At 39.0% G+C, this 16802-nt stretch overlaps 1 protein-coding gene and 1 pseudogene across 5 annotated transcripts in view; one reads left to right on the top strand and one right to left on the bottom strand.

The window, feature by feature from the left end:
- EPC1 (enhancer of polycomb homolog 1) overlaps nucleotides 1-16802 on the bottom strand; it is a 113502-nt gene that overhangs the window by 27193 nt on the left and 69507 nt on the right. For 4 of the 5 annotated variants that reach the window (XR_010731876.1, XM_066279379.1, XM_066279382.1 and 1 more), the window contains exon 2: nucleotides 6390-6549. Coding sequence is in view for 4 of the 5 variants with exons in the window: in XM_066279379.1 (XP_066135476.1) it covers nucleotides 6390-6549 (160 nt within the window). In the remaining variant the exon portion in view is untranslated. Of the gene's footprint in view, nucleotides 1-6389; nucleotides 6550-10052; nucleotides 10189-16802 lie in introns of those variants that run through there. The other variant, XM_066279380.1, reaches the window with a different exon arrangement.
- On the top strand, nucleotides 3733-4117 carry LOC136338406 (small ribosomal subunit protein eS24 pseudogene; annotated as a pseudogene).

Below are 16802 nucleotides of genomic sequence, written 5' to 3'. Positions count from 1 at the left end.
GGGGAAATATGGTAGTTTCAGGTGTACAGCATAGTGGTTAGACAATTATGTAAGTTACAGTGATCCCCCAATAAGTCTAGTACCCATCTTGCACCATACAGTTATTAAAATAGTATTGACTACATTCCCTACCTGGTACTTTACATCCCTGTGCTTCGTCTTTTATGGTATTGATAATTGATATTTTTTTGAAGAAAACATCCCTCTTCCTAGGATATTATTACTTTTATCATCAAATTCCCCACATGTGTCTGTCCGATTTTTTCCTCTTTGTGATTTGTCTAGCACTGTTGGCTAACGGCAACAAGACAAGGATGTCTGCTTTCACCATTCTTATTTTAACACAGTACTGAAGTTCTAGCCAATAGAATAGGCAAGAAAAAAAAATTAAAGACATATACACTAGTAAGAAAAATAAAACCATCTCTACTTCAGACAACAAAATGTCTATGAAGAAAACCAGAAAGAATCTACAAACATCTCCTAGAACTAATAAGTCATTTTAGTTAAGGTCACAAGACATAAAAGCAACATACATTCAATTGCATTTCTACAGAAAGGGGTAAAAGTAGGGATTTACAGTTGTTTGTATGGAAAATAATACAATAATTAATAAATAATCCAAAAATAAACTCTGTTTCGGGTAGTGATAACTGTAAACCTCCTTTTGCCCACCCTATATATACTGAAATGAAATGAACAAGTGCAAACCAACATTAAAAATGCAAATGCCGCCTGATCAGGTGGTGGCACAGTGGATAGAGCATGGGACTGGGATGCAGAGGACCCAGGTTCGAGACCCCGAGGTCGCCAGCTTGAGCGCGGGCTCATCTGGTTTGAGCAAAAGCCCACCAGCTTGAACCCAAGTTGCTGGCTCCAGCAAGGGGTTATGCGGCCTGCCGAAGGCCCACAGTCAAGGTACGTATGAGAAAGCAATCAATGAACAACTAAGGTGTTACAACGTGCAACGAAAAACTAATGATTGATGCTTCTCATCTCTCTCCATTCCTGTCTGTCTGTCCCTGTTTATCCCTCTCTCTGACTCACTCTCTGTCTCTGTAAAAAAAAAAAAAAAAAAAAAAAGCAAATGCCTGATCAGGTGGTGGCACAAGTAGATAAAGTGTCAACCTGGAAAGTTGAGGACCCAGTTTTGAAATCCTGAGATTGTTGGCTTGAGTGTGGGATCACAGACATAAACCCATGGTCATTGGCTTGAGCAAGGGGCCACTGGCTCGACTAAAGCCTCCTAACCCCTGGCTCGCATGAGAAAGCAACCAATGAACAACTGAAGTGCTGCAACTGTGAGTTGATGCTTCACATCTCTCTCCCTTCCTGTTTGTCTCTCTCCAGCTAAAAAAAAAATTAAAAAATAAATACAAATAAAAATAAAAATGCAATACCACTTTTAACTGCTCAAAATCAAAATCAAACAAAAACACCATTCAGGTAGCATTCTAAAAAGTCCCATACAGTATTTATATGAAAATTATAAGTGTCAATGAAAGAAATCAAAGAAGATCTAAATAGCTGTAGAGTTATATTATGGTAATGAACTCACTAGAAGATTTAACATAGTAAAGACATCAATGTTTCTTAAAATGATCTATATCATTAACTATCAAAATCTCAGAAAATTTCTTGTAAAGAAAAATAAAGGAGGAATCCCCTTCCCTAGTGTTAAGGATTACTGTACAGCTGCAGTAATCAAGATGGAACTACTCTCTTGGGATATACATAAGTCAACAGACTAGAATACAGAACCCAGAAATAGATCCAAATCAATATGCCTGATTAAGTTTGCCTATCTAGCAAAAGTATTTCAATGGAGGAGGGATAATTTTTCCAATAAATGGTGCTAGAGCAATTGAACATCTAGAGGCCACACACACACACACACACACGTCAACAGAAAAACTACCTTGACCTAAACCTCACATTCAAAGTTGATCATACACTTAAACTGATAAACAGGACTCATCAAAATTAAAAACTTGCTCTGTAAATGACCCTGTTAAAATGTTGGAAAGACAACTTACATGCTGGGAGAAAATATTTTAAATCTCTATATGACAAAGACTTTCTGTCTAAAATATATGAATAAAACAAAATTCCCAAAACTCATTATCAAAACAAATCAATTAGAAAATGGGCAAAAGACATTCACAATGATTTCACCAAAGAGGATGATAGATGATAAGTAAAGACATAAAAAGATATTTAACATATTAACCATTTAGATAAGCACAAATTTAAAGTAAAATAAAAAGTGATGACCCCAAATACCAGCAAGGATACAGGCGAAACGGTCATACATATCATACATTGTTGATCATAATGTAAAATGGTACAGTACTCTGGAAAACAGTGTGAAAATTCTTGTGAAGCCAAAAATGGGAGGAGATTCAGCAGCTACACTCATAGGTATTTATACCAAGAGAAATAAAAACTCATATTCACACAAAAACTTGTACATGGATATAATAGCAGCTTTATTTTTAACAGAAACTAGAAACTACCCAAGTGTTTTTCAATGGGTAAGTGGTTATAAACAAACTTTGGTACATACATTATGAAATACTTCTTGGAAATAAGAAGGAATTAAATAGTGATACATAAAACAACTTGGGTGGACATCGAAGATATCAAACTAAGTGAAAACATACAGGTTCTACTGATGTTACCGTCATGAAGTAACATATCAGAGGAATACAGAACAGATTACTGGCTGCCAGGACTAGGGATGGGTTCGGCTATAAAGGAATAACAAGATGGAGTCTTGTGGTGATGGTACACCCAAGTATCTTAATTGTGTTGGTGATGATTGTCAAGGCTACACATATCCTGTGAATCTAAACTTACTCAAAACAAAACATTAAAAGAAATTCAATGGCAGCTAATGCTAATTTAGTTGATTTTTCCAAAGACAACATAACTTCAAATTTGTACTAGTTAAAATTTTTCTTTCCAAATAAGGTACAACTATGCTGCCATTTTATTACTGTGACTTGATTATGATGTCAGTAAAGTAAATCCCTTATAAATATAGTACCTTTTGACTTTTTGGACAAGAATTTAATTCACTAGTTACCCGTAAAATGTGTTTTGTCAATTTTGGTCATCAATAAGCAGTCTATTTGCAAAACATGCAATATTTTTTCTGATAGTAATGATAATGTAAATTGATTAATGCAATTTTATCTTATGTAATCCTGCTTTAACTTAAAAGCATGCATTTGTAAGATGATATAGCCTGTGGGTACGGAATGCAATGAGCTTCTAATAAATACATATAAGAAGACCTCTGCTTTTCCAGAGAACTACCTTTTAGGTTCTATTATTGACCAAATTTGTTTAGAATGTCTTTGTCTTATATGTAATTAAAGATGTGAGTAGGCAAGAAAACACATGACACTTATTTGGTTCGTTTCAAAGTAATTTTCAGTAAAATTAAATTATTATTTTTTTTCTAAAGAAAATCAGTAAGGTTAAGTGCAACTTAAAAGATGAAAAAATATCACAAGTTAAAAATATCAAATGCCCCCTTCCACCATGTGAGGATAAAACAAGAAGCCCACAAGCCTGAAAGAGAGCCCTCCCCCAGCCAACACTAGCACTCTGATCTTAGACCTGCAGCCTCTAGAACTAGAGCTATGTCTGAGGGAATACTAGGGCCTGAAATATTAGGGGTGAAGACTTTGTGACCCAGCTCTTTTCCTCCCTGGCTGCTTGAGTGATACCATTAACTATCCAGACCAAAAGTTCATGACCAACAGACTGCTTCAGCAGAAACAAATGGTCACTGATGTCCTTCACCCTGGGAAGGCAACAGTACCCAAGACAGAAATTTGGGAAAAATTAGCCAAAATATACATGATCACACCAGATGTCATCTTTGTGTTTGGATTCAGAACCCGTTTTGTTGGTAGCAAGACAACTGACTTTGGCATGACTTATAATTCCTTGGATTATGCAAAGAAAAATGAACCCAACGGACTCAGAAGACACGACCTATATGAACTGAAGACCTCAAGAAAATAGAGAAAGAAACACTAAAACAGAATGAAGAGTCAGGCAGACTGCCAAGGCCAATGTTGGTACCGGCAAAAAGGAGGAGTAAAAATTCTGTGACTTTATTGTGGTGATTGTGCAGATTTTAATGACAGGATTAATTAACTAAAAATCTTTAAAAAAATACATACTGGCTGTATAGCTTAGTTGTTTAGAGCAGTGGTCTCCAACCCCCGGGCTGTGGACCGGTACCGGTTCGTGGGCCATTTGTTACCGGTCCGCAGAGAAAGAATAAATAACTTACATTATTTCTGTTTTATTTATATTTAAATGTGAACGATGTTTTATTTTTTAAAAATGACCAGATTCTCTGTTACATCCGTCTAAGGCTCACTCTTGACGCTTGTCTCGGTCACGTGATCCATTTATCCATCCCACCCTAAAGGCCGGTCTGTGAAAATATTTTCTGACATTAAACCGGTCCGTGGCCCAAAAAGGTTGGGGACCACTGGTTTAGAGCATTGTCCCTATATGCCAAAGTTACAGTTTGATCCCTGGCCCATATAGGAACAGATCGATGTTTCTCTCTCTCTCTCCCACCCTACCTCTCTCTAAAATCAATAAATCAATCTTTAAACTATCTAATGCCAATACAGTACTGATAAGAACCAATATGGCCACTATAGTTTTCACATTTAAGAAATAATTAATGTTTAAAATCCAGGACAAAAACTAGATCATATGTAGAAAAAGTTAAATATTTGAGTTAGAAAAGTAGTTAATGAGTTAAAACCTAGTTAAAACTAGTTTCTCTATGTTCTTAGAAAAAATAATAAAAACAAAGTAGATTTATATTGTCCTGAAAAAAGTTTAGAAAGGCCCCCTGATCATAAAGGTCAATAAGACAACAATGAAAACTGTTGCAGTTTTTTTTTTTTAATTATTTTTATCTATTTATTCATTTTTAGAGGAGAGAGAGAAAGATTGAGAGAGAGAGAGAGAGAGAGAGAGAGAGGAGCAGGAAGCTTCAACTCCCATATGTGCCTTGACCAGGCAAGCCCAGGGTTTTGAACTGGCAATCTCAGTGTTTCCAGGTCGATGCTTTATCCACTGTGCCACCACAGGTCAGGCAACTGTTGCAGTTTTACCTTAGTAATAACTTTCCAACTATGTTTCTAAGTTGTCAACTATACTGCTCACAAAAATTAGGGGATATTTCAAAATGAATATGAAGCGATAAAGTATCCCCTAAAATTTTTGTGAGCAGTATATTAAAATAAGTGCGGCTGGGAGGATGAAACAGACAGTGGTATTCTCTTAGAGCTCTCAGCTGTCAGCATCACAGTGTTCGCTAACAAAGATCACTGCTAATGAAGAACCTATCACCCCAGGTGAAACAAGCCATGAGCTACAACATTGAATTTAAAAACATGAGTAGAAAGAAGCACAGATGAAGGGCAGGCAAACATGTCCAGGGGCCAATGCTGGGATGCAGTCTCTTTTTCATTGATGTGCCCTGGAACACAGCCGTGTTCCTTTGTTCATGACTCTGCCTTACAACAGCAGAGCTGAGTAATTCTGACAAGGGACAAAAATGACTTACAGAGCCCTGGCCGGATGGCTCAGCGGTAGAGCGTCGGCCTAGCGTGCGGAGGACCTGGGTTCGATTCCCGGCCAGGGCACGCAGGAGAAGCGCCCATTTGCTTCTCCACCCCTCCGCCGCGCTTTCCTCTCTGTCTCTCTCTTCCCCTCCCGCAGCCGAGGCTCCATTGGAGCAAAGATGGCTTGGGCGCTGGGGATGGCTCTGTGGCCTCTGCCTCAGGCACTAGAGTGGCTCTGGTCGCAACATGGCGACGCCCAGGATGGGCAGAGCATCGCCCCCGGTGGGCGTGCTGGGTGGATCCCAGTCGGGCGCATGCGGGAGTCTGTCTAACTGTCTCTCCCTGTTTCCAGCTTCAGAAAAATGAAAAAAAAGAAAAAAAAAAAAAGACTTACAGAGCCTAAAATACTACCTGAACCTTTATAGAAAGTTTGCTGACTCCTGACTAACATTAAGAAATTCTGTAAGACTATTAACATTACCATTTTTGAACAGTAAGAAAACCATTTCTATATCTGAGGCATATTCTTTATCCTATTTGTCTAAAGTAGCCCAAGAGATGAAACTAAAACTTAGGATAAAAATGCTTCAGCTTTTTAGTTAGGCAGAAATCTCAAGCACAATTTTAAAATTTGAAAATGGGCTCTAATAACACTCATTTCATCAATGGTGGTCATGAAATGGGTACAAAAAATGACCTTCAACAGATAAAAATCTGTCAAAGAGTTACTCAGGAAGATGATAAACATATAAAATGTAAGTATTAAGAGTAGCTACTTACGCTGTATGTGAATGAGCTGCTTTGGCATCTTAAATTCCCCAGGATAGATAGACTCATAATAAGCAATGTTACTCTCTGCCTCTGGGACAGGTATAACCATGTTATCCCTTTTCTCGCCATACACCTGCTGTGCTGAAATGGCCCTCTGAAGATGGTGTTCCTAAAAAAGAGGGAAAAACAGGTTAAATTTACTTATTAAAAAAACAAAACAACCCCCTCCCCAACAAACAGAACATATAGTCATATGAACAGATTTCTATTCATTTGTTTTTAAAATAGAGGAATGTGATAGCCTCAAAAGGATGCTAATAGTTAGCAGTGAAACTATTTTAAGTAGAAATGAGATTTTGTTAAACTGTATATTTCTTCCATTTTAAAAAAGTACTACACTGAAATTGAGTGTTCAATTATAAAAGAGCTTCCAAATGTTGACTAAAACTGTTAAAGGTTTGCACTTCACAGAGCAGAGTCAAAAGAAAAGGGGTAAACCACTGGAACTTCTATGAACAAAACAGACTATGGATAAAAAATATTTTATTGTTCTTAATTCCTATTCAGTACTTTCATGCAAATATCTTTTTAAAGAAGGGTAGAAATCATCTCCATTTTTAGTTGATGAAACCGACACAGATTCAAACCTGGACTTTTGTCTAGAGTAGTAACCTTTAAAAAAAAAAAAATAAATTTCCAGAGCCCTGGCCGGTTGGCTCAGTGGTAGAATGTTAGCCCGGCATGTGGAAGTCCTGGGTTCGATTATGGTCAGGGCACAAAGAAGCACCCATGTGCTTTTTCACCCTTCCCCCTTCCTTCCTCTCTGCCTCTCTCTTCCCCTCCTGCAGCCAAGGCTCCACTGGAGCAAAGTTGGCCCGGGTGCTGAGGATGGTTCCATGGCCTACCCCCCTCCCCGGGGCAGGTGCTAGAATGGCTCCAGTTGCAATGAAGCAGCACCCCAGATGGGTAGAACATCGCCCCCTGGTGGGCATGCCAGGTGGATCCCGGTTGGGTGATGAATCCCAGTCGGGTGCATGCAGGAGTCTGTCTCTCTGCCTCTCACTTCGGGTTAAATAAATAAATAAATGTCCAGACCCCACTGAACAGTAGCAGAGAAGGTACAGGGGTGAAAGCACGGGATCTTGAGTCTGCATCTCTTGGCAAGATCTGTATGTCATTCAATCTTATAAACCTACTTCCTACAGGAGAAAAACCTACCTGATAGGGCTGGCTGGAGATTTGAGTAAAGTTCAAGTATATAAAATGCTTAGTCTGGTATATAACAGTTGCTCAAAATAAGCTTTGATTCAGTCACCACACAAGAAGATTTTGCCATTTTGTGAAACTACCACCACCTGTCATAAAAATATCAAGTTCTCACCAGCCCTATAACTTTTTAAACATAAACTGTTTTTCTTAAATATATAAAACACAAGTTCAAGGATAAAAAGCATTCCAATATCCTGATCAGTGGTGGTACAGTAGATAGAGCACTGCTCTGGGACGCTAAGGCCTCAGATTCAAAACCCAGAGGTCAGCAGCCTGAGCACAGCTTGAGCACAGGGTCACTGACTTAGTTTAAGCTCCCCTGCCCCCCATCAAGGCACGTATGAGAAGCAATCAGGGAACAACTAAAGTGCCCCAACTATGAGTAGATGCTTCTCATCTCTCCCTTCCTGTCTCTCTCTACAAGACAAAAATTCAAATTCACAGATAGGATTCTACTATGCAACATATAGAGCTTTATCTTGAGAACCTTTATTTTTAAGCCAGTGACCCCCTTGCTCAAGCGAGACCATGGGGGTCATGTCTATGATCCCAAGCTCAAGTTGGCAACCTTGCGGTTTCCAACCTGGGTCCTTGGCAGTCAGGTTGATGCTCTATCCACTGCGCCACCTCCTGGTGAGGCAGTCCCAGGAGCTTTATCCCTTGATTCATTTGACATATTCTGGAGAGTTTTCATACTGACACATCTACTACAATTTTTGCAACAGCTGCACTGTATTCCAGTTTATGGCTGTACTATCATTTATTTAACTAGACACTGATAGGAAAAATACCTGGAAACCTAAATGCCAACTCTTTTTCCCAAATGCTGCTAAAACCACTCCTATTCCAGTATATACAAGACATTTTTGTGGACTTGTGAAGCATCTGCAGGACAGCTATAAATGGAAGTGTTCAATAGGTATATGAGGTTAAAACAACATATATTCCTATCAGTCCTTGTAGTGATTTAACATCCCTTTTGAATTTTAAAATCACCCATATTATTTTAGTTAATTTTTAAAATGTTTAAGTTTTTCTTTCCTTAAATGTCGCTTTTTGCTCCCTATCAGAATGCTGCTTTTCTTCTCCTCGTTGATGTTTTAGTATGTGGATTATTTCCTTTTTGATATTGAGGAAATTAACACATTGTTTACAAGTATTCCTGAATGTTATAACAGTTTGATTTTTGATTCAGGCTGCCTAAGGGCTCCTGGGAGCTGGTGGCGATTAAGTGTGTGTGTTTGTGGCGGGCTGCAGTGGAGTGGGGATGGGGGGGCGGGGGCCATAGTGATGACCAACAGCAAATTGTAACCTCTCATACTCGGGTAGTTTGTATACCTAATGGCCTGTCCTGCCCACTGACACGGTGCTTCTGTGAGCCCCAGCTGGGAAGTCAGTCACATGCACATTCTTCTGTTACTCTCAAAAGTCAAGAGAAATTTCTTTCACATGTTCCCCTCCCCGATACACAGGAATATCAAACTTGAAGAGGGAGTGGGGAGGCAAAGCACATTATCCTAAAATCTTGTTCCTAATTTAGAACGCTCAATCTATGATTTTTTTGTGTAGGTGAAGATGTGAGATTTCTTTTTTTTTGTATAAGGAGAGATAGTGAGCATAAATGTCACACAAAAATCATTTATCTTCCTTAGTGATTAAAATATCCTGTTATCATAGAATAAATTTCCCTTGCAAGCTCTTTTTCCCACTCAACTCCACTGTCTCCCACCAGTATTTAATGTGATTTAAACGGAGTAGTTTCACACTACATTTCATTATCTGGTAAAAATATCCCTCCTCATAATTCTTTTTCAGAGTTTTCGTGGATATCTTATTTATTTTTCTTTCTCTTTCTTTCTTTCCTTTCTTCTCTCTCTCTCTCTCTTTTCTTTTTCTTTTTTGAGAGGAGGGGAGATAGTGAGTCAGGCTCCCTCACGTGCCTGAACTGGGATCCACCCAGCAACCCCTGGGGCTTATGCTCGAACCAACTCAGCCACTGGCTGTGGGAGGGGAAGAGAGAGAGAGAAGGGGGAGAGAGAGAGGGAGAAAAGCAGATAGTCACTTTTCTTGTGTGCCCTGACCAGGAATCAAACTCAGGACATCCATATGCTGGGCCGACACTCTATCCACTGAACCAACCAGCTGGGACCACATTTATTTTCCTAAATGAACCATAATGAAAATTATTTTCTAGGTGTGAAATGAGACTCCCTGCCCCTCAAAAAGTCAATTTTTGTAGGCAACAAAGTATGATACTTGAGAACACAGACTTGATTATCAAGAGAGCTCTGGACTTGTGAATACTGGCTCCACAGTTTACTAACTCTATGACTTTGGGACTTAGAACAAGATATTTACGCCAGACAAGTTTTATTATCTGTAAATGTACATCTGTGTACCTACCATATGGGACTGTGGTTAAGATAAAATGCCTGATCCTGACCAGGCAGTGGCACAGAGGATAGAGCATCGGACTGGGACGCAGAGGACCCAGGTTCGAAACCCCAAGGTTGCTGGCTTGAGCGTGGGCTCATCTGGCTTGAGCGCAGGGTCGCTGGCTTAAGCAAGGGGTCACTTGCTCTGCTGGAGCCCCCTGGTCAAGGCACATATGAGAAAGCAATCAATGAACAACTAAAGTGCTGCAATGAAAAATTAATGCTTCTCATCTCTCTCTCTGTCCTGTCTGTCCCTCTCTCTGTCATACACACAAAAAAAACATAAAATGACCGAGGCATATTAAATACTCAAAACATTGTAGCAAAGGCGTATGTTTCAATACTAAAGAAACTGAAGTTTCCTATATGCTTAGTCTTTCTGGTGTGAACAGTGTTCTGTAAAAAGATGTTTTCTTATGTTCATATCCATTTCCATAACTGAAATCAAATTTTTGTTTATCAATATTATAGTGAATATTTACTCTTTTAAAAAATATTCTTATTTGTGTTTTGTTTTATAAAGCAATTCAAACAATGTCCTGATATTTTAACAGTCAAGAAAGAGTATTTCCCCTTGATACATGGCATTTAGGGATAAAGTGTCATGTGTACAATATACTTTCAAATGATTCAAACAAAACTTATTATAGAATAAGAAATATTGCAGAACATTAATTATAGAATCCAGGTTGAGACTATGTAGTTGTTCTCTGTATTATTCTTTCAGATTTTCTCTAAATTTGAATATTTTCCTAATAAAAAGTTGGATTAGGGAACCAAGATGTACAGAGTAGACAACAGATATGGTTAAGTTCTTCTCTAAGTCTTAAAATCATTCCTTGACAACTGGGGTATAACTAGAACCATATGTACTCCTACTTACTCTCCTCCATGTACATATGAGGACTCAAAGACAAGAAGGCCATGCAGAAGGCCAGCGTGGCTAGGGCACAGCAAGTGAGGGCGGTAAGGCACAGACACAGCTGTACAGAGGTCAGCATGAAGTCACGCAGGGTCATGCCTCATGTTAAGGATCTGTCATTTTACTAAGAGCAACAGTGGCTGAGGACTTTAAAATATCACACAGGTTGCTGTATAGAAAATGAATCCGTCTATATAATAGGATATATGTAGCCTTTAAATGGTTCAGAATAATTCATATGAAAAAAATACCCCCACCAATTTACTAAATAAGAAAAAAGACATCTGAAAAATTTATGTGTACGTTGTTTAAACTTTTTAAAAGGAAAAAGATAACATAAAAAAGTATAAAAGTATATGTGCATATATATAATAATTCTCTTTATAATCCTTTACTCCTCTCCCTGCTTTATTTTTTCATAGCACTTATCATCCTGTGACATGTCATACACTTGGTTTGTTTACTATTGTTACCCATTCCTCTCTCCCTCCCCCCTGATCTCAAAGCAAAGCACCATGAGGGAAGAGATTTTTGTTTATTTTGTTCACTGCTGAATAGCCACCCTAAAACAGCACTGGGCACAAAAAACATAGTACTTAAATATTTGTTGAATAACAATGTATGTATGCATTTGTGTATGTACATACATACATACATGTATATACAAACATACATAGAATTTCAAAGTACACATACCAAAAAGTAAACAGATTATCTCCAGGTGGCACTATTTTGAAACATTCTTCAGTAATTTTATTTCCTATGTTTTCTAAAATGTACTTGTAATACTTTTTGACAAAAAAATTTGAACATGTCACTAAATAATTTTCTAAAATAATAACAGTTTCTTTTTTTTTTTTTATTTTTTTATTTTTTTTTTTTTATTTTATTTATTCATTTTAGAGAGGAGAGAGAGGGGGAAAGAGAGAGAGAGAGACAGAGAGAGAGGAGAGAGAGACAGGGGGGAGGAGCTGGAAGCATCAACTCCCATATGTGCCTTGACCAGGCAAGCCCAGGGTTTTGAACCGGCGACCTCAGCATTTCCAGGTCGACGCTTTATCCACTGCGCCACCACAGTCAGGCAAATAACAGTTTCTAAAAGACATAAATTATTTGGTTCAGTAAAACTTTTCCCATTTAAGGCAGAGCAATCTAGGCATCCAGATAAAGCTGTGGTATACGTACACAATAGAGTATTATCCAGCAATAAAAAAGAATGAAATATTGTCAGTTTGCAACATTATACTAAGTGAAATAAATCCAACATAGAAAGACAAATACTGTATGATGTCACTTATATCAAAACAGAAACAGACTCAGAGATATAGAGAATGAACTGGTCCTGGCTGGTTGGCTCAATGGTAATAGAGTGTAAGCCAGCCACATGGAAGTCCCTGGTTTGATTTCTGGTCAGAGCACACAGGAGAAGCAGCCATCTGCTTCTCCACTCTTCTCCTCCTCTCTTCTTTCCCTCCTAGAGTGATGGCTTGAATGAGGAAGTTGGCCCAGGGCACTGAGGATGGCTCCTTGGCCTTGCCTCAGGTGCTAGAATAGCTCAGTTGCTGAGTAGCCCCAGATGGGCAGAGCATCCAGTCAGGATGGGTAACAGTCAGGATGCATGCAGGAGTCTATCTCTCCACCTCCCTGCCTTTCCCTTGATAAGGAAAAAAAAAAAAAAGAGAATAAACTGATGTTTGCTATAGGGGAGAGGGATGGGTCAAACAGGTGAAGGGAAATAAGAGGTACAAACTTCCAGTTATAAAATAAACAAGTCACTGGGATATAATGTACAGTACAGAGATAGTTAATAATATACTAATCACTTCGTATGGGACAGATAGTTGGTTACCAGACATATCATGGTGACTGCCAGTGTAAGGTATATAAATGTAGAATCACTATGTTATACAACTGAAATATAATATTGTGTACCACCTATACTTTAGTAGAATAAATTTTAAAAGTAAATAAAAGAGTAAAACATTATACTTGTGCTTTTCAGGTAAAGAAAGTATTCATTTACTTACTTATTTATTATTCATTGTATTTTTCTGATTTCTGAAGTGTGAGGCAGGGAGACAGAGAGACAAACTACTGCTTGAGCCCAACTGGGATCCACCCAACCTGCCCACTAGGGGGCAATGCTCTGCCTATCTGGGGCGTTGCTCCACTGCAACCAGAGCCATTCTAGCGCCTGAGGCAGAGGCCATGGAGCCATCCTCAGCACCCAGGGCCAACTTTGCTCCAGTATAGCCTTGGCTGCAGGAGGGGGAGAGAGAGAGAGAGAGAAAGAAGAGGGGGAGGGGAGAAGCAGATGGGTGCTTCTCTTGTGTGCTCTGAGTGGGAATCGAACCTGGGACATCAACAAGCTGGGCAATGCTCTACCATTGAGCAAACTGGCCAGGGCCAAGGAATTACTTCTAAAACTCAAAACTATATACATCTATTTCTAAAAAATAGAACATTAAATTTCTAACATTAAATTATAAGCAAGCCTGACCAAGTGGTGGCGCAGTGGATCGAGCGTCGGACTGGGATGCAGAGGACCCAGGTTTGAGACCCTGAGGTGTCGCCAGCTTGAGCGCAGGCTCATCTGGTTTGAGCAAAGCTCACCAGCTTGGACCCAAGGTCGCTGGCTTGAGCAAGGGGTTACTTGGTCTGCTGTAGCCCCACGGTCAAAGCACATATGAGAAAGCAATCAATGAACAACTAAGGCAGTGGTTCTCAATCTGTGGGTCGCGACCCTGGCAGGGGTCAAACGACCAAATCACAGGGTCGCGACCCACAGGTTGAGAACCGCTGAAACTAAGGTGTCACAACAAAAAACTGATGATTGATGCTTCTCATCTCTCTCCGTTCCTGTCTGTCTGTCCCTATCTATCCCTCTCTCTGACTTTCTGTCTCTGTAAAAAAACAAAACAAAACTCTCTCTCTATATATAGGTCTACCGGAAAGTTCTGTCCATTTTTGAAATAAAACAAAATACAAATTTTTCTTACCGTCAATAAACTTTATTAAATAATATAATTGCCATTATTATTAATGATTTCTTGCCAGCGTGAGGACAATTTGTATATCCCATTTTTGAAAAATGTTTTATCTTTTGATGTGAAGAATTGAACCAGTGCTTATTTGATATCTTCTTCATTTTTGAATTTTTTGCCCTTCAAAAAATTCAAGGACAAAAACAAGTGATAGTCGGAGGGTGCTAAGTCCGGGGAATATGGTGGATGTGACAGAATTTCCCAGCCTAGTTCTGCAATTTTTTGATGAGTCCCCAAAATACAGCGGCGTAAATGAACTTTATCAGTAGCCATGGGTACACTATGGCTTCACACATAAGACTAATATGAATCAACTTTATTTTTATTACTTAATGTGCCAAATAAACATGTGCTTATGTGTCGAAACTTGTTGTGATAGAAATGGACAGAACTTTCTGGTAGACCTTATATATATATAAATGCGAAAATGAGATTTTTTGCTTTGAGTAGGAAAATGCAGAATGGTAAAGCCAAGTAACAAATGAAATAAATTAGAACAAGCTCTGAATTTCGTTCAATATTTACTAAATGCCTTGATTAAAAACCTGACAACCCAAATCTAAATTATAATTATGTCCTGGGTTCGATTCCCGATCAGGGCACACAGAAGTGCCCATCTGCTTCTCCACCTTTCCCCTCCTCCTTTCTCACTATCTCTCTCTTCCCTCTCTGCAGCCAAGGCTCCAAAGGAGCAAAGATGGCCCGAGTGCTGAGGATGGCTCCATGGCCTCCACCTCAGGTGCTAGAATGGCACCAGTTGCAATGGAGCAATGCCCCAGATGGGCAGAATATCGCCCCCTGGTGGGCATGCCGAGTGGATCCTAGTCAGGCACATGCAGGAGTCTCTCTGCCTCTCCACTTCTCACTTCAGAAAAAAAAATGTAGATTTTTCTACTTTAGAACTTCTAAGAGATTTTAACATGGCAACATATTATGTAGACTGTGGTTCTTCATGAGGGAGAATATAGTCATTCCAAACCTATGACCACAGAATCATTTTTTTCCAGGAAATATCTATTAACAGTTCATACACTACTTTTGTAATACAGTTTGGGAAATGCTAGTAAAGAACAAAAACTAGAGATAATGGATCAGACCATTTTCTTGTCCATTAATTATTTAGTCTATATTTATGGAGTGCCAAATACGTGTCTGGCACTGGAAACAATTGGTAAGTAAAACAGACACAGTCCCTGACATTGCAGAGCTTACACTCTAGTAGGGGCAGAGATATTAATAAAACAGTCCAAAAATAAATTGTAGAGTGTGATTAAGTCCTATAAAGAAAAAGTACAGCCTGACCAGGAGGTCGCACAGTGGATAGAGCATCGGACTGGGATGCAGAGGACCCAGGTTCGAGACCCCGAGGTCGCCAGCTTGAGCGCGGGCTCATCTGGTTGGAGCAAAGCTCACCAGCTTGGACCCAAGGTCACTGGCTTGAGCAAGGGGTTACTCGGTCTGCTGAAGGCCTGTGGTGAAGGCACATGTGAGAAAGCAATCAATTAACAACTAAGGAACTGCAACACAGAATTGATGATTGATGCTTCTCATCTCTCTCCATTCCTGACTGTCTATCCCTAACTATCCCTCCCTCTGACTCTGTCTCTGTTAAAAAAAAAAAAAAAAGATAAAGTACAGTATGTTAAGGAAAATATAAAAATAGGAAAGGGATTTCAAGGACAGTGTAAAGTTTTCATTAGTGTAAAGTGACATTTAAACTAAGACCTGTAGGAATGGAAATAAAACTATGTTGGCCAGACCAGGTGTTGGCGCAGTGGATAGAGCGTCGGACTGGGATGTGGAGGACCCAGGTTCGAGACCCCAAGGTTGTCAGTTTGAGCGCAGGCTCATTTGGTTTGAGCAAAGCTTACCAGCTTGGACCCAAGGTCGCTGGCTTGAGCAAGGGGTCACTTGGTCTGTTGTAGCCCTACGGTCAAGGCACATATGAGAAAGCAATCAATAAACTAAGGTGTCACAACAAAAAACTGATGATTGATGCTTCTCATCTCTCTCTGTTCCTGTCTGTCTGTTCCTATCTATCCCTCTCTCTGACTCTCACTGTCTCTGTAAATAAATTAAAAAAAAAAACAAAAAAAACCCCTATGTTGAAGGCCACTTACTAGTTTAATACCTTGGGTAGTTTCTTTATATTATAGAATATTTATAATAGTTAGGTTCATTGCAATTTAAGAGTTAATCGCTAAAACACCAAAAACAATTCCAATTTTTCATAAAATAACAGAGGCACCAACTCTTGGATACATCTGATCTTACAGGATCAAAGTAAATAAAATTAAATAATCTAAAACATTTTAAAATATTCAATCTTATATAAAATGGAATCAACTGAACCATAACTGATTAAACAAATAAATTTGAAGCCTCTTGCACTACAAGTAATTATAGATATTTTCTACCTATAGCAATATGAACAATAAAAAAAGAGGATCTAAAAAAGACTGAACATTACAAAGTTCAGAGGCACGCAAGTCTCCATGAACCACACTATTGTGGCACTAGTCTCCAAAATTGTTCACTTTTGCTCCTTAGCCTCCCTAGTGCACTAGAAAAGCACAAGCATTAGTGACAGAAACCCAAGTGAGAACCGCAGTCTCCTCATGACACCCCAAGTCCAGCAACTCACTTTGCTACCTATTTTTAAAACTGTATTATGTATATCTATTTTTTACCCATCTTTTCTTCTCTTCTATCCAGAAGTTTATTCTTTCACTGTCCTCTGTGTTATTTTTGC

The sequence above is a fragment of the Saccopteryx bilineata genome, chromosome 5 (genome assembly GCF_036850765.1).
Source record: "Saccopteryx bilineata isolate mSacBil1 chromosome 5, mSacBil1_pri_phased_curated, whole genome shotgun sequence".
NCBI classification, from domain to species: Eukaryota; Metazoa; Chordata; class Mammalia; order Chiroptera; family Emballonuridae; genus Saccopteryx; species Saccopteryx bilineata.
The sequence above is the reverse complement of the archived record's forward strand: the minus strand, read 5'-3'. Positions and strand labels throughout refer to the sequence as shown.